This window comes from Gopherus flavomarginatus, chromosome 20 (genome assembly GCF_025201925.1).
Source record: "Gopherus flavomarginatus isolate rGopFla2 chromosome 20, rGopFla2.mat.asm, whole genome shotgun sequence".
In the NCBI taxonomy this organism is placed as follows: Eukaryota; Metazoa; Chordata; order Testudines; family Testudinidae; genus Gopherus; species Gopherus flavomarginatus.
Genome location: NC_066636.1, coordinates 22,331,778 through 22,354,587, shown reverse-complemented (window position 1 = coordinate 22,354,587; position 22,810 = coordinate 22,331,778). Strand labels below are relative to the sequence as shown.

Sequence of the window (22,810 nt, the reverse complement as noted above, 5' to 3'; positions counted from 1 at the left end):
TGGCAGAAGCCACGCTCGCTGGATGAGCCGGGAGCTGCTGGGTCTCTCAAATCCATCTCAGAGTGCAGCGGAGCCAGGATGTGTTTCAGGGCATACAGTGGGGAGTGAGGGCGGTTAGGAGAACTGGGCTAAGCAGACAGGAAAATGAACCATGAGCCCCATTTTAAAGGTAGAGAAACTGAGGCACGGTGCTGGGGGCGGGGGAACGTTGCTCAGGATCACACAGCAAATCAGTTACAGAGCTGGAAATGGAACCCAGGAGTCCTGCGCCCTGGTCTGACAGCAGGCCACCAGGCAGAATAATGCCACCAGAGCCCTTCGATTTCTGCAGGAACATCACCCCCTGGGGCCCATTAATGACTGTCGGGGACGGACTTACGGACACAAACATCTGCGCTCTCGTAGTAGCCTTGGCAACAGCGGTACCTCTTCCGGTAGTCAATTTTCACCGCCTGTCGGTACGCTGTCTTGTACACAATCCTGTGCAACACAGAGCAAAAAGCAGAGTGACTCCCACATGCAGAACATGTATAGAGAACAAACCACACCTGGGGAACTCACCGCCCCAGGAGTGTGCTAGAGCTCACCCAGAGAACTTACTGTGTTGAGATCATGTCCGGGTTACTGCCACCATGCTATATATGGCACTGACTGATATGGACAGAGTGTGGGTTAGCTAGCCACCAGGGCAGAACAGGGTTTCATCAGCGGAGTGCCATGCTATCCAATAATTCTGGGGTTAATCTTTGGAACTCACTGCCACATGTTCCTAACCAGCAGAGCAAACAGCAACGAGATAATATTGGAGTTAATCTGTGAGACTCCCTGCCTCAGACTGGTGCCAGGTGAGCTCACCGAAATGGGAACAGACTAATTTTAACCTCTGAAACTCACTGCTGCTTGTTTGTAGCAGGGTCAAAACAGTGGAATTCACTGCTGCCTGTTAGGAGCGGGGTCAGCTTGTGGGAGCTGTTCTGGGATAAACTCGTGGGATTCCCAGAGAACTCTTGGGGACAGTGAGTGGTGGGTTAGAGGACATTTGCCTATCCCAGAGGGGCGCTCCTTACTTGTGCTGGGTACACGGCTTGAGAAAACTCCAGGTTCCATCACATGAGTCCTTGGAGGCCTGAGCGTAGGGGTGGGCGTAGGACTCCTTCGTCGCCGTGGTGAAGCTGCCGGGGAAAAGTCGGAGCCACTTCAGTGGCAGCCCAAGGATGGCCAAGGGAAATGGCTGATTCAACTCTCCCCATTGTGGCAGGGCCGTGGCTCAGTGACAGGGGCTCTGTACCTCCCATGCAGGACACCTGGGATGCAGTCCTTCTCCTAGCATCCTCATGGCAGTAGCCGGTGCCTTTGAAGCAGAGACACAAGGTTCCTGCCCTATTCCTGGGGACAGACTACAATGAAGCAAAGTCTGCCAACTCCTGGTACTTTTCATAAATCCCCAGCTCCTGGAGTCATGAGATTATGGGGGACATACAGCCTTTTTTTTAAAATAAGGCAAGCTATTTCTAGCCATCATCGTTGTGGAGTAAAGCTTGAAATCGCAACCCCTAAAGGCTGAGACACCAGGAGACAAATTATTATTATTTTAAACAATCTCATGATTATTTTTTGGTTCCTGGGGGTTATGACTGGGGGTTGGCAACACTGGTACCAGTACCTCTAGAGCCATGGAGGGATCATTACAGCCTGGAGCATCTCAGTCCCTGGCAAAGGGCTATTTTCCAAGTAGATACAGAGATAGCCTCAGGTTAACAGCCACACCTCTGGGACCAACAGCTTCTCTGTATGTGATGGTGTAAATGCAGGTCAGGCCAACCCTGCCGTGCTCCAGCTATTACCATGTATTGTTGCTACAGAGAGTGCTGAGCCCTTTACAGACACGGACCTAGCCCTGGACAAGGTCCAGTGACCAGACACCCTCATAGCTGTAACCAAAGCTGACAGGATCACAAGCAAAAGAAGTTAACATGTTAACTGGTTCCTTGTACTCCCAATCTGACTGTCTGTCTCCATCTGTTGTCTCGTGTCTTCTATTAAGCTCCTTGGGAGAGGGACAATCTTTATGTTCTGTGTCTGTACAGAGCCTAACACCAGGAGGAGTGGGGGGAGTCCTGATCTGCGACTGGGCCTCCCAAGTGCGACCACAATACAAATAAGACATAAGAAGAAGAACAAGGACGAGAGAAAGAGACAGGGATGAAAAGACCAAGGGTGAGCAAGGTAAAGCAACACAGAAAGCAAGACTCCATTGCACGGGTCGGAGATGAACCCCCACCAAGAGGTCTCAGGGGAGCAGAGCGGAAGGCCTGGAACCACAAATCCATTTCACTCTGGGGCTCCCCGCCCTCCCCCCCTCACTTCTTACCTTTCCCAATAGCTGCAAACATTGGGGTCGCTGGGGTTGAGAGAGGTCGCCAGGTGCATCTGCAGCCCCAGCAGAAGGACCACATGCAGCTTCATTCTGGTGGGAGGAGAGAGAAACGAAGAGGAGTTGACAACGAGGAAGAAAGCCCAAGAAGCTCACTGTCAAAAGAGTCACAGAGGTGGCTGCCCACACTACAGGATTTGTAGTGAGGCCCAAGCACAAAGCTCTGCTCCTTGAGCTAAAGGACGAACTTTGTTAGCTGGTAGCAGTAGTAGGTTGTTATCCACTTTGTGCTAGACCTGCAGATGTTGCCAGAAGCTTTGGGAATCATGCAAGGTTGCTCTGCACCCCTGGAAAGGGGGCACATCCTGTTTTATTCAGGTCCTAAACTGAGCCAGAGAAGGACCCAAACCAACGCTGCCAGTCCAAACAGAACAAGCTGTAATCCAAAGTCCATCTAGACACCTGGCCGATAGCAAGGATTGAACCCAGAGCGAAGGTGCCAAAAGCACAAGCTCCTACCACTTGGGGTAAATCCCGCCACAGTGAGTCAGCAACAGGCCGTTGAAGTTAACGGGGCTGGCCACTCGTTAGAACCTCATTCACTACAACATCGACTAGATTGCGCATATTGATATACACCACCACCCATCCCCCCGCCAGCTTTGAGGAGTTCGGATCCGGAAGTGACCTTTGTGGTCAGCCCCTGTGTCTGTGCTGAGGCTAAAATCAAATCCCAAATTTGAGCATTACTGAATATTCAACAGACTTGTGTGCATGGCCCCCATCATGCCAACCCCTCCAGAGTATTTACTGACTCCTCCCTCCCAGCTGCACAGGGATGTTGGACACCTACCAACCTTGACACATCAGCCCTAAATGACTGGCCCAAGATCTCGCACAGGGAATCCATGGCTGAGCTGGGAATGGAGCCCAGAACCTCAGCCTGCTGCGGTCCTCTGCTCATTGGACCATCCTTGTCCCAGTGCATTGCGTTCAGTCTAGGTAGGTTCTTACAACCCTCTCATCCTGGTCTCTGAGCCCATCTTTCCATTCTAGCCAGACTGACAGTCCTCAGATCGGGAGGGGAAAGCTGCCGGGGCTGATGAAAGCACGAGGCCAAGCCCATCTCCCCAGCGTGACGGGCGCTTTTCTTAGCTAGCTTTTGGTGTGCGACGCCAGCCTCTTCCCCGCCAGCCAGCTGGGAGCTCCGAGCAGGAAGCGCGGTGTGAAAACAGGAAGCAGGTTGTGTCGAGGATGCTTCCCTCCCTCCCCAGCTGATGGCACCTCCACAAGGGTGGGCAGCAACGGCCGCATCAGCTCGAGACTTCTAAGAACACTACGGCCCGGCTGGAAACAAAGCAGGCCTGCTCGGTCCGTGTCACCAGGTCTGAGCTCACCGTTACGTGCCACCCCGCTCTGTCGGATGCCGCTCATTGCCTCTTGCTTTAGGGTTTGGCTACGCTGCAGGTGCAATTCCCAGCTTGGGTAGACATGCGTGCGCTTGCTCTGTCCACGCTAGCTCATGAAACAGCCCCGTAGCCTTGGCAGTCTAGGCTAGACACCCAAGTACGTACCGCGGGTCTTGAGTGGGTCTATTGTTAGCACGATCAAAGCTAGCAGGTGTAAATCTACCTGAGCTGAAATTACTGCCCAAGCTGCTGCATGGATATAACCTTGTATGCAGATGCCAAAATCTTTGGGGCAGGAACTGTTGTTTCATTATATACATGTGCAGCACCAGGTGTCACAGGGTCCTGATTCAACCAGGGCAAATCATAGCTCACTGGCTAGTCCGAAAAAGTTTTTTTAAAAATTTATTTCGAGTTAAGCCGAAATTTGTTTGACATTTTCAGTGAATCAAAAAGCCAGGGGAAAAAATTCACTTTGGGTCACACAAAAAGTTTTGATTCGATTTGGAGCATTTTCTCCTGGTTTTTTTCCTTCATTTTAAAAAAATTAAAATGAAGGACATTTTCTAAATGACCAGCTGCTTTGAATGGAAAAAAATCAAAATGTTGCCTTGTGAAAATGTCCAAAACGAAAGGTTTGGATTTTTCCAGAATGTCTCTTTTTTTTTTTCCTGACAAAACAATTCAATGAAACTGATGCAAATTCACAAAACGTTTCAGTGTCACCAAATCTGAGCTTTTCACTGGGAAAAAAGTTGCAGTTGAAAAATGTTGCCTAGCTCTAGTCCTGATTTCTGACGGAAACCGCCAAGCACAACTGTACAGCTGTTCCCACCTCCCAGCACAGAAGGGTAAGACACGCATCTCAGCTGGACAGTCTGCGTTTTGGCCTCATTCCCCTCGCACAATTGTGAGGCTACCTCATAGCTGCGCTGAGCCTTGATTTGTTATTTACACCCATGTATCAGGTTGGAACAGAGGCAGGTCACACACAGCCTTGTAGAAGCTGGGAAAAGAACATTCAAAGCAGAGACCCTGCAAGGTACATGGTGATCTGGGAGTCAGGACTCCTGGGTTCTATTCCTGGCTCTGTCACACCAGCAAGTCACATCTCTCCTCTGTGCCTTGGTTTCCCCACCTGCACAATGGCAGTAATGCTTGGCTAGCACTTGGAGATCCTTGCATAGAAGGCTTTAGGGAAGGGCAAAGGCTTATTCTGAGCAAGCTCTGTTCAGGCTCCCCTTTTCGCTGTGTGAGGGCCAGCTGCAGGGCTCTGCTCCAAAACTGCAGAGTCCCCACAGCAACACAACCCCTCTGGATAAAGTGCAAATTAACAATTCCTCTAGCATCGTCCTCTGCACTGGAGAACCAAGCCAGCCAGGCCAAGAGGCATATCCCCGCCCTGTACTTGGCAAGCGAAGCGGTCCCGATGGAGGGTAACGTGCTGCAGAAATCCAGCTCTAGGCATCGGCACTGAGGGTTTTGGGGTGGTGGGGTCAGGCGGAGACTAGGGGGCTGGGCTGAGAATCCCAGGTTCAGTGGCGAGGGAAAATGAGTTTGTTGCAGAGGGACAGATTGAATCATAGGGTAACAAGAGAGTGAACGAATCGTGCATTATAATACATACAATATTATAGTAATAATCAGCCCTGTGCACACTAGGAGTTCAAAGGGTTTTGTAAAACTTAACCAACTGAGTCACACTAGATATCGTTATCCATATTTTTACGAGTGGGAAAAGGAGGCCCGGGGAGGTGATTTGGTGATGAAGGAGGACCCAGGTATCCGGTCTCCCAGCGCCTTCCTTTCACCACTAGGACCGCTGCCTCTCCATAGCGAAGCGCTCTCAGATGGTATACAGCAGGGCGATGCTTCTGCACAGGCTGAGTCTTTGGCTGCCTGGAGTGTGTGAGACTAGAATAAAAACATAAAACTTTCTAAAAAGAAAAAAAAAAAAGCTGGAGTGGGGGCGGGCTCTCAAATCCCCTAACGAGCGTTTGGCTACTCCGTGCAAACACCACACAACTCCGGGCCCACCCGGAGCCCCCAGGGGCAGACTCGCCCCTGGCTGGAATCTAAAATTAGAAAATGATTTGCTTAGATTTTACATCAAGAAGCCATCTGGCTCCGACAGGCCGAGCTCAGACTTTAAGTTGCAAGAGCCGAAAGAAACCCTGTCCCTTCCTCTCGGAGCTGGTCGTGCCTGGCCTGAGGAAAACATGGCTCGGAGAAGAAAGGCTACTCTGGGGCAAGGGCCTTGGATGAGCTCGGCAAGATTACGTCTCTAACTGAGGCTGAGTCAGACAGGAAGGGCTATATAAACTCTCCTACTTCAGGGCCCAAGCCGATGTCTCCCTGATAGGGGTCAGGAAGTAAGTTATTCCATAGCTGCCTCCTGCAAGGTTTCCTCTGAACCAGCTGGTGCTGGCCAGTGTGAGGGAGAGAATCCTGGACTAGATGGCCCAGAGCAGTGGTTAGGGTGCCATCCTAGGATTTAGGAGCCCTTGGTTCAATTCCCAACTCTGATACTGACTCCCTATGTGGCCTTGTGTGAGTCATTTAGCCACTCTGTGCCTCAGTTTCCCCATCTGGACAACAGAGCTAAGAGCTCTGCCCTGCCCCACAGGGGTATTGTGATGAAGGGGGGTGGCACAGAAGCTCCTCTGACAAACCCTGGGTCTGTTCCCACCTCTCTCTGGTTTCTTACCATAGCCAAGTGATCTTGTTTTACTGCCACGCTGAGCTTGTACTGCAGACACTGTGCCCCCGTGTGTGTTACACTGCCCAGTTGGTGCCCGCCAGGAGAGCAGTTTTGTGCTGTGGGCACCTGTCAGCTAGGAATCAGGCTGAGGCCCTCTAAACTCACAGCACGTAGGCAGCCCTCAGGTGGGAATGCCTTTTAGTGACCAGTCTGTATTGGGACCGATGATGCCAGACAGTGCTCCCCCTGCTGGTGAGCTGACGGCTGACAACGTCTCCTGCGCCTCCCGATATAGACCAGCACAACCTCTAGTGTGGATGCAGTTAAACCAGTATAAAGCAGCCTTGGACCAGTATGGCTGACTCCCAGTATAAACAGCTTTCTGCCAGTCCTGCTGCCCCCCCGCACCAGGGGGCTGCCCCCCGTTGACTCGGCTGGGGTAACCCGGGTGCACAGCCAGGCTTAGGTGTGTGTACAGTGTCCTCACAGAGGGGCCCTGCTCGGCTCAACATGCCGACAAAGTCAGAGTCAATTAACTATGGTGGATCCCAGGCGCGCTAACGAGCTGCGCATTTCCCTTTAGAGAAAAGCCCTCATCTCCCCCTCACCTTGTAGCAGTGGGAAGGCAAGAAGACCACGCTCGATGAGAGGGGCCGGGCCCACCCCACTGACAGCAGCCCCCCACGTCCCCTCCCCCAGAGGGGAGGGGAGGTTAGAAAATTCGGAGCGGGGTCCACTCTGGGCATACGGCTTCCCTGCCCACCCACACCCCACACTCCTGTGCCCAGCCTCCCCACACTTCCCTTTGGCCGGAGCAGGGAAATCGGCACTTTGCTGAGGCAGGCAGTTTTTTTGAGCCCCCTGCCCTCTCCCCTCCTTCCATGGTTCCCCCAGGGCCCCGTCCTGCGCACAGACCTCCAGCAGTGCTTCATCTGCGCCCTCCTCGCTCAGCCATCCCCCTCCACCCCTTGGCCGATCTCTCTGCTCTGCCAGGACCCTTGGCCCATGACCCTGGCCGGAGCCGCTGGCTCGCCTGAACCGTTCCCAGAGGACGCAGGGAGTCAGGGCGGGACCCTGCCCCAGGGAACCGCCAATGCCAACCAGCCTCCTCCATCCTGCTCCCCTTGGCCTCGCCACCAGCTCACCCTGAGACGGGGTGTTCAGATTTTGTCCCTATATCAGCCCCTGGAGAGTGGGGAAGGGCGAGTGGGAAGCAGGGGCTGATATAGGGACTAGGGGAGAGGAGGATGAGATGGGAAAAGTGGGAGAGCTCCAGCATGTTTCATTTTCACCCCCGGGATCAAGGAGACCTGCTGGGCCCCAAGCAGCAAAATGCTCTTCATCTGGTGTTTGAAGGGGTTGGATCCAGAGTTCCGATCAGAGGCAGCTGCAAAATTGAGATCCAGCCTGGGTTCAGATTTCAGGCACCCCAAAAATTGAGAAGTGTCTCCATCCAGACTGCCTCGAAGCTGGGTGGGAGTAGGGTTGAATCTGTGGTTTTGACTGGAGATAGCAGAGGCCAGATTGTGAATGCTCCTGATATCTGCAGGGGATGGAAGCAGATCCAGACCAGAGCTCTCTCAAAGTGTGATGGGTGTTTGGATGCAGGGTCAGAAAACAGACCCTCCCAAAGGCAACAGAATCCACCAGATCAGATTCCACCAGCCATAGGCCCCTCATTACTATCTGCATTACAGCAGCACCTTGGAATCAAGGACCCTTTGTGCCAGACACCACATTGACACTGTCCTTGCCCCAAAGGGCTTGCACGAGACACCAGACAGATGAAGGGTGGGAGGGGAAATTGAGGCAGAAAGCGAGGACATGATTTGCCCAAGGTCACCCAGCAGGTCAGCGACAGAGCCAGGACTAGAACCCAGGTCTCCCATTGGCCAGCAGAATAGTCTAACCACTAGGCAACACTGCCTCCCATAGGTCTATTTGCAGAGTCAGGCGCTGCTTGGTGCCTTTAAAATGGTCCCAACCACTGAAGAAGCAGCCCCTGGAGGCACCTGCAATTGATTAGGGCCAGAGGATGCTGCTTCCTGCTTGCTCCCCTCTGCACATGACTCACAATCCCCCCACCCACACCCCATCTACGCAGACCACCCCTGTCGTGGGACCCCTCCATAAGAACAACAGCTTGGAATGAGCCAGTTCCCTCCCTCCTGGAGACGGCGAGGCTCCAGGCAGGCAGGTGGGGTAGGGGGATGAACCGCCCCCATCTGAGCGCTGACCCCTCGGGCTGGATTGCTGACAGGATGGCTTGGATCAGAACCCATTGCTGGCCTCTCAGGGGTTGGGTTGGACTGCTGAGAGTGCAGCATCTAGGGCTGCCGCCCCCTTGTGTCTTAATAATCACAACCAGATTCGTGCAGTTTAAAACTCCTTCCCTTCCCCCCGCCCCCACACCCCTTTCTTGGCATGGATGGAACATTTTAATTCATCAGAGAGAAAAGGCCTTGCACAATAGCACCAGCAGTACCAGCTCTGACCACACTGCCAGCTGGTAGGTACCCCTCCCTTCCCAATCTATGCAACAGATTCCCCACGGAACACCATAAATACATCTTGCCTGGCACCCTACATCCCAAAGGATTTTATTGTCAATATATCTACAGCGACCACCCAGCACCAAAGTACAGAACGTACCCACTGTTTATCAGTCACAGAGCAACACTGGACAGAATCACTCACCCAGCACTGAAATGCAGCCACCACTGGGGTGGAACACACCTGCTGCTTAGCAGCGCCCAGCAACGCTGCACGACAGTGTAGGGCAGGAAGTGAAGAAGAACCCGGGATCTAACTGAAAGCGCGATGGCAAGTGGAATTTGGCCAGGACATCAGGTCTGCCACCTCCACTTATAAAAAGAGAATTGGGATTCTGTGCGGTTCTACATCTCATCCCCCAAACAGCATCCCAGCTGCTACCCGAAACTCAGGGTCAGCCTCAACTGTGGAGGAAGAGCCCCACTTCCTGTACTACCCCAGGGGTCTCCTTAGACACCCCACCACTCACAAAGTTAACCCGAGAGAGGACACAAGGCCAGCACAGCTCGCAGCAGAGATTCGAAGCCTCTCCAGGCCACTCCCCTTGCTTTGCCCCTGAGACCCCGTTTTATTCAGCTGACAGCTTCAGGTTAGGAAACCAACTGGCCCACAGCTCCTCTGCCCGAGAGACGGAGTCCCGGTGCAATTAGTACATGATCGGATACCAGCTGGGGGTTGGGGCCAAAGTGGGAGCATAATGGCTGTTAAGGGAAAGGCCCCGGCCTTCTGGAACAGAGCAGAGGCTGGAAACCAGCAGACTGCAGGCACTGTGGTCTGCCCGTGGCCCGGGAGCTGCCTCCAGGATCCTTGGGGAAGTTGTGACTTAAAGGGCAACCAGTCTTGGAGAGAGACGGGGGTGGGGGTGGGCTTGGACCAGCCTGAAACAACCCCTCCCCCACTTCCATTGCATCCTGGAGTAGCACCCTGCAATTTCATGCACTGGGGAATTCGCTGCCTCTGCTCGAGGACTTGCAACACTCTGGCTCTCTGTATCCCCTGGCACCAGCCGGACTGCGGAGGAAGCTGGAGATACCACAGTGGGTGGACCATGTGCTCGAACACATCTAAGCCACAGCACCCGAGCCGCATGGGTCTTACCGAGGAGGGCCGGGGGCAATGGAGGATCTCATTTAGCTAGCCCATTAGGGGGCTCATAAAGGTGGTGTTGGAGCACCACCAGCCAGGGTGCATGCTGGTCCATGTGCAGCTGTATGCGACATTACCACTGTGGCAGAATGGCCAATGGTGGTATGGTGGGTCCCGTGCTTTTCCTGGGGGCTAGATGCCACCCCTTGCCCCTGCTCTTGGGGCCCTGAGGGCCTTGCTAGTGGCCCGGGAAGGTGGTAGAGAAGGGAAGCAAGGGATGGGTCTGGGTTTGCCCCTCACTCCAAGCCCCAGCCCTGCTCAGCTCTCTTCCCCTCTTCCCCCTTGGGTAAGATTACCCTCGGTCCTTGACACTGGGGGAGGGAGACCAGGTCTCTGGTCTTTCAATTCTCTGCAGCACCCTTCCCCACTCCAGTCCCCCAACCCAGATCTGCCTAAAGCGGGGTGGGGGGGATATTAGGCACCTGACAGGGCCTTAATTGACTACAGGTGCTCCAATTAACCTTCCCTAGTCTACAGGGAACCTCGCCTTTAATTAGCCTAGGTCTTATGTATCTCCCCTCAGCCACCCTCCCACCGAGCAATGGGCGCTGCCCGGGGGTCTCTGCTCAGTGTCCCCTTCTGGTCCCCTACTTTTGGCCCTTTGACCCCCCACACCCATTCCTGTCATTGCCTTTGTCGTCCCCCGAACTCACTTGGGTTCTAGGTTTAGTAGCCCTCCCTAGGCTGGGGGAGGGGTTCATAGCAGCAAACCCATGTCGGGGTGCTCAAAAGGACGCACTCTCTCACTGCTCCCTGGCCCTGCTGTACCACACCGCCCAGTCGCTGTGTCGGCCGCACGACCTGCGATAATGAACAGAAGAAAGGACATTTCTGGAGTTACTACATGATTGTGCCGGCCAGGTCCTGTCCTTTCTGCTATCATCTGCCCAAAAACTGCACCTATGGAAACAATTTTCTACCTAGCCCCATACATACCCATCTACCTTCCTACCTAGCCCCATACATACCCGTCTACCTACCTAGCCCCATACATACCCATCTACCTACCTACTTAACCCCATACATACCCATCTACCTACCTACCTAGCCCCATACGTACCCATCTATCTATCTACCTAGCCCCATATGTACCCAACTATCTACCTATCTAGCCCCATACGTACCCATCTACCTACCTACCCCCATACGTACCCACCTATCTACCTACCTAGCCCCCTACGTACCCATCTACCCCCATATGTACCCATCTACCTACCTACCTAGCCCCATACGTACCCATCTACCTACCTACCTAGCCCTATACGTACCCATCTATCTACCTACCTACCCCCATACACCCCCTCAGTCAGTCTACCCCCATATGCCTCCTCTATCAATCTATTCACCCCCGCCATGCACCTTCTATCATGTATCTAATCTATTAGCCTTCCATTTCCAGCATGTGTCTATTCACCTGTCTACCTATCCATAGACTCACCTTTTCCATCTGCAGTATCTATCCATCCACCTATCCCTTCATCAGCCAGATCCACCCTCTGCCATCCTGCCTAGGTAGTTTACTCTGAATGCCTCACCGGGACAGCTGAGCACTGTTGTTATTGCAGCATTTATTCCTATGGCTCCTTGAGCCAGCTACGCTGCCTTGATCCACCGTGGCACAGGGTGGGGCTGAGCACAGGGGTCTAATCTGGGGCGGCAGGCGGGGATACTGTGGGCTCCACCCAGCATTGATCTGCTGTGGCAGGTACAAGGTGGACCAGCAGGCTCTAATTCGTGCGACAGGAGGCAGGATGAGATGGATCAAGGCTCCGGTGGGGCACCCCAAGCATTCTGAAGGCTCCATAACGCATGTGGACATTGGTCCCAGTTCACCCGGCATGCGGAGGGAGCGTTCTCAGGCACAGCAGCAGAATGGCTTGCTGGCCCTTTAAAGCGTGCATCTGGACTGCATCAGGCAGTGTAATTGAACAGAACGATCCTCCCCATTAATCTCGGCTCGGCAAGGCCTCCACATTGCTGTGGGGTTTTATTTAAACCGGCTGGAAACAGGAAATGACCCTGGAGCTTCCCCATTACCAGCTGGAGGTAGTGTGGGAAAGTGGTGCCCTTGGACGGGGACACACACACACACACACACACCCTAGTGCCCTGGCTTTCCCCTTCTTGGAGACGCTAAGGGGGTTGGGGAGGAAAAGGAGCTGATCCCCCACCCCTTGCTGAGATCTGCCAACAGCCTGATTCCCAGTTACTGACTCCCTGCGCTTGGGATGGGGTATTGCTTTAAGCCACCATTGGGCTCTCTGTATTCTAGGGCCATGCGGGCCCCAAAGTCAGTTAGAGCAACCTCAGGGCTGCTCTAACTTACATTCTAGAAGCACTAAGTGGCTGCAGTGCGGTGTGCTCCTCCAGCCTCGGCCCTGAACTTTGTCCCACAGCGGTGGCCTGGAGCAGGTTTCAGCGTCCAAGCTGGGAGCTTCGGGGCACGCAGGGCTCTTATGCCAGCTCCATGCTGGTCCCAGGTCCCTGCATGGGGGTGGGATTGTTAGGTGGCTGTTTCCACCCACTTTAAGGCCACTACACACTACCAGGGTGGCCTAGAGGGCCCTGAACATCACTGAGAATCAAGCCTAGAGGGTTCAGGGATTAACTCCAGAGAGGGACCCCGAAGCTCCCAGCTTGGACGCTGAAACCGCGTCCCCTTGAGTCGCCGATAGCGGGAACGTGGTGTCAAACCAGCTGACGTGTCAGCCCCCATGGGCCACTTTGTCCCATGGTTACTCAGGGTTTCCTGGCAGCCCCAAGAACATTCTCGCCCAGTGGAGAAACTAGAGGTTACAGCCGGTCAGTGGCAATGTAGTGACTCCAGCCCAGCGGGGTGACAATCCACCCAGCAGCCTGGCTCGAATCCTGGGAAGGAAGTGTGCTAGAGGGGTCTGGTGTAAACTGGCACATCTCCATTGACTTCAGTGCAGCTTCACTCATTGACATTGGCCGAGCGAGGATCTGGCCCTCAACGTCGGTTTCCCCGAAGCTGGATTAGCTGCATCACCTCAGCCCGCAACTGAATTTCATTTAGTGATTTCCTGGTCATGTTTCCAGATCCCCTTGGCACCGTCCACCTGTCCTGTCTGCTGTTTGCAGCTCCACCCACTTGACTCTCATCTCCTCCAACGCTCTGAACTGCTTCCTCCGGGTGATCAGCATTTTCAATCAGACCTGTCCTCAAATGAGCCTGATGTTTCCCCAGCTAGAGACCCCCAGCTCCCCTCAATCCGCCCAGCTCGAGACCCCCAGCTCCCACCAATCCCAGGGGAACCCTCAGAGATATCTCCCAGCATCCCACCAATCCCTGTGGTAACCTCTGTAGAGACCCCTCAAGTTCCCCTCAATCCCGCGCTCCCTCACTCGAGACCCCCCAGATCCCCATGCTCCCCCTACTAGAGACTCTCCACTAAAGACCCCCCAGCTCACCCTGACCTCCCTACTACAGACCCCTCCACAGCTGCATACCTTGTCTATGGCTGGCATTTCCAAAGGGCCCAGTGGGAGCGCCAGGCCCAGATCCCATTCACTGGCAGCTGGACGCTACGTCTCTTTTGAGCTGATTGGAAAACTCTCTTCTTGGGGCCTGATTCTCATTACCACTAAGGCCCCTTTATAGCGCCCTTGGCGGCGTCGAGGGGCCTGACAGAGGGTGTCAGTGACCGCTGAACTCGCTGCCCCAGCTGGATTTCAATGGGGGATAATTCCCTGGGGCCTGTTAGAAACTCTTATCATCTCCACCTATTGTCATATTACAGGAGCACGCCACACTCCCCCTGCTAGAGACGCTCCCGGCTCCCCTTGGACCAGGACCCCTTGGTGCTCCACAAACACAGAACAATGACAGTCCCTGCCCCCAAAGAGCTTAAGGAACCCTGGTTAATACGTGGATTTCAGTACAATCCTGTGGGATCTGGTGATTCCAGCAAAGGATCCATTGGGATGCTGTGTTACTGTAGGACCCCGGGAAAGTCTCTTGAAGTCCATGGACCCCAGTCCCCAGTTTTGGAGAAAAAAAAAGTGATCAGAAATAACCAGGAGCCTACTTAAAAAGCATCAGTGGAGACATCTCCGGGGAAAGCGAGTAACGTCAGACACAGACTCCGCCGGCCGGCACGTCGGGTTGGAGCCAAGATCTGGGAGGAAGACGAGCGTTTGTCAGTGTGTTCATTTCTTTGGCAGCTCTTTGCAAGGGATGGGAAACCGTTGTGGATCGCGATGCTAACTATGCGGATCTCAGCCGAGCTGGCGTGGGTGGAAAAAGCAATTCCCATAGCTAAGGTTACTATAACTCCATAGATAGAGAGATCGAGATGGGGACGGGGATAGAAAGACAGAGGGAGCGTGCAGGGATAGATAGATAGATAGATAGATAGATAGATAGATAGATAGATAGATAGATAGATAGATAGATAGATGGGGTGTATGGGGATAGATAAGATTAGATTCCACTGCAAGGGCCCAGCTCTATTGAAGTTACTAGGAGTTGAGGGCCCTCAGCACTTTGCATGAGGAGATCTTACTTTCCCCCTGACCAAACCCCACTCTTGTCAGCTGGTGCCTTGCACTCCTTTGCACGCTGCATAGTCTGATGTTCACCCGAGATGTGCTCCGCTCTCTCTACCCATATAGCTTGGGAAACATGTCTCCTTTCCGGTACCTGCAATAGCTCTCACGGACTCCAGAACCCCCGGGATGCTTGGTTCAAACCTCAGCTCTGGTTAAATCTTAATCGGTTGTATCCATTCTAGGCTGGCGGGCACAACAGGCAATGGCCAGTGGGGTGGAGGAAGGAGCTCTTTCAAAAAGAATGAAGCCGTGAATTCCTGTTTGGTGTTCCTGGCCCTCTTCATTGCTAAGCTGTCCTAAGAGGGTTTGCAGCGGTTCTTGGGATGAGAAAGCCACCGTGCACTGCTTGTTACTGGATGAAATCATGCGGCAGCAAGTCTCAGAGCCCAGGTCAGCTGACTCGGACTTGTGTGATGGGGCTAGAAATGGCCTTGCAGATGTTCCCGCTTGGGCTCTGAGACCCACCTGCCTCGCCAGGGGCCCTAACCACTGAACCATCCTTCCTCTCTAGCCATGAACTGGAAACTCTGCTCCTTCTTCTGAGCCAGCTGGTGCCAGCTGCTGGCAGAGACAGGATGCCAGGCAGACCTTAGGTCTGATCCAGCCAGATAGTTCCTCCAACTCTGCCACTGCTCATTCTTTAGACTGGGGGAATCTTTCCCAGCAGGGGTGGGACTAGATGAGGGGAAGGATTCAAGCTGGAGAGCGAACGGGAACCATCAGAGGGCACAAGTACGTGAGCCAAGCGTGGGAACGGACGAGGTCAAGGATCTTTTATTTACTAACTACGAGGGTGATTTCCAGTCCCGCACTCCAGCAGGGATGCCGCGAGCTGCATGGCCAGCTGACCTGTCGCCCTTCAGCCCTCTAATGCTCTTCGCTTCAGACAAACTACATCTCGACACCAGGAAATCGTCCCTGCAAAAGCTGGCTCCCCTGACATGCACGTGGGTCCCAGGGAGCCGAGGCAGTGGGGGTGGGTACGTCACTCCACGGCCTCTCCCTTGCTCGGCCACAGCCACCGGCACCGCTGCTGGAGGGGCAAAGGGACAGCTGGCACAGATCCTCCGCTGGGGTAAAATCAGCTATATGGGGTACTAGTTCAAGTTAGGGTCAGGTTGGTAGGGCCCAAAAGACATGAGCATTTCGTGCCTCTGAGGTATTTAGGGAGCCCGGGAGTTAGGCCTTTGAGTATCTGTTCAGCAGCCCGTGTGAGATGAGTCAAGGGGTATTGGTCCATTTCCTAGCAGGCCAGATCCTGCCCTGCAAAAATCCCCACCACCCGCAACTGGCCCCCTTCTCGGCAGTAGGACCATTCAGTGTCTCAGTAGCTCCCCCCAGGCTCAGCCTCTCCTTGTGCTGAGCGCTGTTCAGACAGAGAGAGGCACAGTCCCTGCTCCAAAGAGCTCACAGGCTGAATAGACAATGGGTGGGAGGGGAAACTGAGGCACAGTGTGAGAAAGTGACTTGCCCAAAGTCACATGGCAGAGCTGTGAATAAAACCCAGTTGCCTCATTCTCCTTTACACAGAAGACCCCTTCACACGGCCCTTGGGGCAGAGCCTGTCTTTCTGCCCTGTGTCCATACAGCACCTAGCACACGACTGGGGCTGCGAGGCGCTACCATTATACCCTAATAAATAAAGACACCAAGACCATCCAGCATCCTGGCAGCTCAAAGCAGCCGTAAAGTGGGGGGGCATTTCAGCAGAGCAGCTGCAAAGGTACCAACGAAATAGGCTCCTGACCACAGGCCTTTCTGAGCAGGCCGAGCACACAGCCCAGCTGTCCAGCGACGGGACAGTGGCCCAGTTCAAAGAAACCTTTGCCACCAAGGACTGTCCATCAGATCCCAGGCTCGCCCGCAGGGGGCGGGGGGGTACAGGGGGTGCTTCTGCCAGGGGCTTATGTTTTGTGCTTTATGGTTTTGTGTCAGTTGCAGCCCTTTTATCTGTGTGTTGATTAATTTCCTGTGTGGAAGTGTGTCTCTCTCGCCCAGTACACCACATGACTCACCCCTACGCACACACTAATATCCACACATTTCCCCCCCACATCAATCCACACACCTCCTCGTGAATGCGCACAGGCTGTAGTGTACACACACATGCTGGAGCACCTGGTGCACACGGAGACACACAACATCCATAAACATCCTGTATATACACTCTGCCTGCAACACACACACACACACACACACACACACACACACACACACACACACACACACACAGGACACACATGCTGTACGCACACCCGTAACATCGCACACTGACTACACATGTTGTACGCACCATCTGTGTGTTATCCACCACACATGAACATGTTATCCACACAACACCCTCACCCCTCCATCTACTGCTCCCATCCATCCAGGCCATGTAGTCACATTCACCACACACCAGGCATATACACAGCTACACATGTGCGCATATATGACCTATCAGACACACCCCCACACACCACAGGCCCTACCACACTTGTAGACACTCGCACAACACTCACACAGACACACCGACACATCATGCACCCACCACACACACCTGCTCCCACACCTGCCACCCCCCAGCCGCACCCATGTGCACACAGCACTGCCCCCGCAGCCACATACCCACCACGTGCACACCCAGTGTGTACGAACAGACACATCCATTCAGCCCCTTTCACACTCGCCAAAAGCCAGCGGATGGACTCACAAAATGGAAGCACGCCATACCGTGCCCTTGGTCTCTCCAGCCGACAAACCCAGTCCAGGGCGAGGCTCCAGCAAAGCACACTCCCTGCTTTCAGGGAATCTCCGTTTACTGTGATTTCCCACTCAATCCTGTGTGCTGAGCCGCTCAGCCGTTCCTACTGGTCCAGCTTATAGAGGGCCTGATTCAAAACGCACCCCACCTCCGACTTCAGTGGGTTGTTGGATGAGGCTCATAGGGGCTGGACACCGACAGGTCTGACCCCGCATCGGAGTGGAATGCTAACTCAGCCTGATTTAGGACCAATATTCTGAGCACGTGCCCCACATTCCTGGCAACCCCCATTCCTGGGGAAAACCCTTCCCTCGCCCCGACCCTGCATCAGAGTAGCACCTAGGACTCCCCACCGGGATCGCTGCCCTAGGAAGGGCACATACCGTCTGTGACCCTGAAGACTTTTACAGTCCAGACAGAATTCTTACACCCAGGCACAGAAGTGACGGGCCCAGGGCCACAGGTGGAGTATGTAGCAGAGATGGGACTTGAACAGAGATCTCCCAAGTCCGGGACTGGGGCCAAGCCCTGGCTGGGATGATTTAGTTGGGGTTGGTCCTGCTTTGCGCAGGTGGTTGGACTAGATACCTCCTAAGGGCCCTTCCAACCCTGATATTCTATGATTCTATGATCAGCTTTCCTCTATTGTTAGCATAACCCACTGCTGAGTGTGTATTCAGGCCCCACTCCCTGCTTGGCCCGATCCACAGAGAATGAGGCTGTTACAGCCCCTTATGGCTTTGGCTGTTCTCCAGCTCCAGATGAAATTGCTCAGTCGTTTAGCTCTGGAGGGCCCTGGTTCAGTCCCCACTGCATCAGCCGAGACAAAAGCTGCCACGTAAGTGGGGGCTTGCCCACAATTCACTCCATCCCCTGAGGATGCTGCTTTATTCACCTCCACTTAGGCCAATCCTGCCCCTCACTGACCTCGTGCAGGGCTTGCAAACTCTGAGCACTTCCGATCAAGCTAGCGCAAGTACGTCCGCTCGACCCGGAATTACACCTTCCCGCCGCAGAGTGGGCTGTGAAACTGGCCCCAGTGGCAGTGAAAGAAGCGAGCACTTTCCCAATGCTCTTAACGAGCTCCTAGATATTTCCACAGGTGGTGTTCCTCCGAAGGGAGTCGCCTGGGCCAGGAGCATTTATAATCTCCAAGAGGCTTTTACTGGGATGGCTGGAGGCTGTCAGTTGTCTGGCAAACGTCCCCTTATCCTGGATCATTCCCACCCAGCCCCACTCCAGCCTATTATGTTCCCAGCGGGCTGTGCCCAACAACACCAGGTTTAGGAGACCCTCCCTGGGGACAGGGCAGCACCCAGACAGGTTTAGCAATCCACCTGCCATTGCTCTATACTGGAGAAGTCAGGACCCGCAGAACGGTGCACGTCACCCCTAGCACAAGCCATCACTGTCCGAACTCTCCTGAGAGGGCAGAAAATGCTTCCTCTGGTCTCATCTATTCACCCCTTCTCCATCTGTCTGTTTATCTATTTTCCTTTCCCTTCTCTGCGCTGCTTGCTAGCTGACAAAAAAGAGAGTGAATCTGTACATACAGCAGAGAAGAACCTTCCTCCTTTACCTATCCATCAGTGTCTTCATATGTATCTATTTATCCATCTACCCTATCTTTGCAACCGCTTCCTTGATTTCTAGTTAAAGAAGAAAGAACAAATATGAATTAGTGGATGGATCAGAAAATATCGTTCTTAGCAATGTGTCTAGCTATCACCAGACACAATCATCCATCCATCCTCATGTGTACCCATCTATCTACCTATGTATCTCCATACATAGTCATCTATCCATCCATCCCTCTATCTACTCTCTCTCCTCTTTCCCTCCCTACCTCTCTGTTTAAGACGCAAGAGGGAATTTGAGCTGTTGTGAATCTCAGGGGCCTATCGAGAACCCAAGTGCATTTTCCCAGGCTTCCCGACATTGCTGTGCCAAAATCTCGTGCCACAAGGAAAAACCGCACCATAATTCCTGCTGGCTCCAGCATCGAGTGACAGCCGAGTGGCTGCTGCTTACCCCACCGATACCCCTGGCACCGGGCGGCGTCTCTCCTCAGTACGGCACCGGGGCTGGGTTTCTGCAGCATCAGTTTTCATCCCAGCGCTCTACAGGACGAGGAGCTAAACGCGTAGCCCTGTGTAGAAACGAGAGCATCTCAGCAGTCAAGAGCTCAGCCATCCTGGGACAGCAGATCCCGTTGGGTTGAGAAAGGAGCCAGGATCGCCCCAGGCAACATGGGTCAGAGCTCACTGCCGCGGCTCAGGATGCCTGGGCTCTGCTTCCAGCTCTGCACCGACTCCCTAGGTGACCTCTCAGCCCCTCTCCGTGCCTCGGTTTCCCTACCCATCAATCTGGAGCGGCAAGGGATAGGGGGAGTGCTACAATATTGACCCACCTCTGTTCAGTTTTTGGAGACGTAGGACTGAACAGATGCTTTATAAGTGCTACTGCTACTGCTATTCCTTGTGATTTGCAAAAGCACCTCATGATTTTGGGGTGCCCAGTTTCCCATGCCCTAAAAGGGGTGACAAAGACTCCACAGCTGGGGCATCCATCCATCGCCTTGACCCTGCTGCCACACTCACTTGGGAAGAGCAAAGGCCCTGGTTCTAATCAGGAGCAGGGCCCCGGGCCAGAGCCCCCAGCCACTGCTGCGAGGGTGAGGCAGCTCCTAGGGCCACAGCCTGGCTTCTCGGGGTGCGTGGGGGAGGTGGGGGGTTCGTGTTTGGGTTTTTCTGAATGCACCTGAACACCCGCAGGGCTGACAAGCTGGGGGAGGCTCAGCTGCTGTTTGGTGGGTGGGTAATTGGCCTGGCTAATGGATCCAGGAGGACTCAGGCTCGCTTACCCCTAACCTGAGAGGGAAGCTCCAAGGGATCAGAATCCAGCATTGGGAGCTCTCAGGACAAGGGGATCCCTTTCTCCATAAGGGAGGTCGGAGAGTGAGCTAGTGGCAAAGCCAGGGTAGAACTCAGGCGTCCTGGCCCCCAAAGCCCTGCCCCAGCCACTTAATCAAACTGCCCGGCCTGCCAGAGCTGGGAATAGAACCCAGGAGTCCTGATGCCCCATTCCCTGCTTTAAAAGCTTTGCATAGGTCTTCCCTGCAGGGTTAACCCAGGCTCTTGCAGGGGTGTTCCCCTAAACTTTCCTCCAGGCCATGCACTCCCCCTGCCCCCCAGAGTTCCCAGAAGGACAGATAAGTTCTCCCACAAGGGAAATAAAATCAGAGCAGAGCTCAGCAAACCACAGGATGCGCCCCTAGAAGTGCTAGCAACATACACGGGGGAAATGCAGAATCAGTGAGGACACGGTAACTCGGCCACAGGGTTTTGCAGGGTGGCTGTAACCCAGGTGCTAATCACCCAGGCGAACTCTGCAGTAAAGACAAACCCTCTCAGAGATAGGGACAGAACCCTGGTGTAACCACTACACCGCATTCCCCTTTCAGAGCTGGGGACAGAACCCAAGTACTCGGCTCCAACCACTAGGCCAACACTACCACTCAGAAAACAGGGTTAAAGCACACCCTTAAAGACTCAGAAACCAGAAGGAAAAAAATATACCAGATGTGAATTCGGTAGGGCCCTAGTCATGAAGAAAGAGAGGTGCTAAAATCAGGGGAGAGGTAACAAAGGTTCCATTTATACAGAGGAAACCTGAATTTGTAAGCTCTTTGGGGCAGGGCCTGGGTTTTTATCTTGGGTTTGTACAGCACCTGGCGTGGGGGGCCTGGTCCAGGACGGAGGCTGCTGGGCAAAACCTCAATATAAATAAGTAATGATAGTAATGCAGGGAAGCATTTAAAGCATGTGATTAACTTTAGGCCCATTTGGTCATTTGCACTAATGAACTAAAATCAATGACATCTGCACCCACTTTATGACCCCCTTTACACTGCCAGAGGGGTGTAAAGATGTAGTCTAGAGGCAAACCAGATCCATTGACTTCAGTGTGTCTGAAGCACAATCTTATCGTTAAATGCCTGCGGTATGGTGACGCTGTGCGTGGATCCCAGGGGGCTAGGTGCTGTACAAATGCACAGCAAATAAAAAGGCTCCGCCCCCCAAGAGCTTTAGTGCTTCCCCAAACCGGAGCCTAGGTCACAGGCCAGGCCTCACTACCGCAATGTCTGCACCCTGCGTCCCACACCAGCCTCGATTAATTCAGCGTCAAGCGACAAGCTCCAAACCACAGGATTAAACATGGGACTTAAGTCTGAGCGTGAAGATGGTTTTCATTAGCCCCCCTCATCTCCGCTCAGCCAAAGCCTTGGGTTATGAGAAACCCAATTAGACTTGTACAGACTGTCAGGGACGGATTCTGGTCTCCACCCGTGTAAAACCGTTCAGTCAGTCTGGATTTACCCTGGTGTAACTGAGCTCAGAAGCTGGCCGTTACTGTATATTCAAAAAGCACAAACCCTACGGATATTAACTGGCACACATTGAGCATTCTTCTAAATACGGCGATTCATTTCTTCTGCTGCCTAGTATTTTGCAAGTCTAGCACCTTCCACCCAAGCCGCTCCATGTTAATTGGCTGAGCCTCCTGACTCCCTTGGATTATCAACCCAGTTCCACAAAAAGGCAAACTGAGTCAGCAGCAGCCCTGAAGAACCCAGGCATCCTGGCTCCCAAGGCATCTGCCCTCACCATTAGACTGCACTTCGTTCCTTTCATTCACTTAAAGTGATGTGTTTTCCATGCCTTGTGATGCTGGTTCCCAGAACAAAGGATGGGGAGAGAGAGGATAGAACACATGTTGCTCCTGCTCAGAAAGGCTGTTATGCCTCAGACAAAGCCATGCCCCAGCTACATTAAATTGGTGTGTGGCTTGCTTTCCAGCATGAGCTCACTCATATATTTGTCACTATGGTTTAATTGCAGGAAAACATCATTTTCAGGACAGTCCATAACTGAAGAGACAGCCAGGAAGTGAGTATGTGTAAGACAGAGATCAACATGTTTGTCAAATGTACTTGTTGGAATGGACTATGCAAGATACATCTAGGTAGGAGACACCTGTGGATCTGGATGTTCTAGGTACAACCGGTGTAAGGCACCTGTGGGGCTGGATGTTCTAGGTACACCTAGGTAGAAGACACCTTTGGAGCTGGATGTTCTAGATACATCTAGGCACAAGGCACCCATGGAACTGGATGTTCTAGGTACATCTAGGTATAAGACACCCATGGAGCTGGATGTTCTAGGTACATCTAGGTGTAAGGCACCTGTGGAACGGATGTTCTAGGTATTATTAATAGGTAGCAGGTTTAAAACAAACACAAGAAAGTA

General features: G+C 53.4%; 1 protein-coding gene across 5 annotated transcripts in view; it reads right to left on the bottom strand.

The window, feature by feature from the left end:
* PEAR1 (platelet endothelial aggregation receptor 1) overlaps positions 1–22,810 on the bottom strand; it is a 57,021-nt gene that overhangs the window by 21,658 nt on the left and 12,553 nt on the right. For 2 of the 5 annotated variants that reach the window (XM_050930496.1, XM_050930495.1), the window contains exons 1-4: positions 3,232–3,555; positions 2,372–2,467; positions 1,068–1,172; positions 380–480 (exon numbers count right to left, since the gene is read on the bottom strand). In XM_050930496.1, the coding sequence (XP_050786453.1) occupies positions 380–480; positions 1,068–1,172; positions 2,372–2,467; positions 3,232–3,362 (433 nt within the window). In that variant the 5' untranslated portion in view covers positions 3,363–3,555. Of the gene's footprint in view, positions 1–379; positions 481–1,067; positions 1,173–2,371; positions 2,468–3,231; positions 3,556–22,810 lie in introns of those variants that run through there. The other 3 variants (XM_050930498.1, XM_050930497.1, XM_050930494.1) reach the window with 2 other exon arrangements.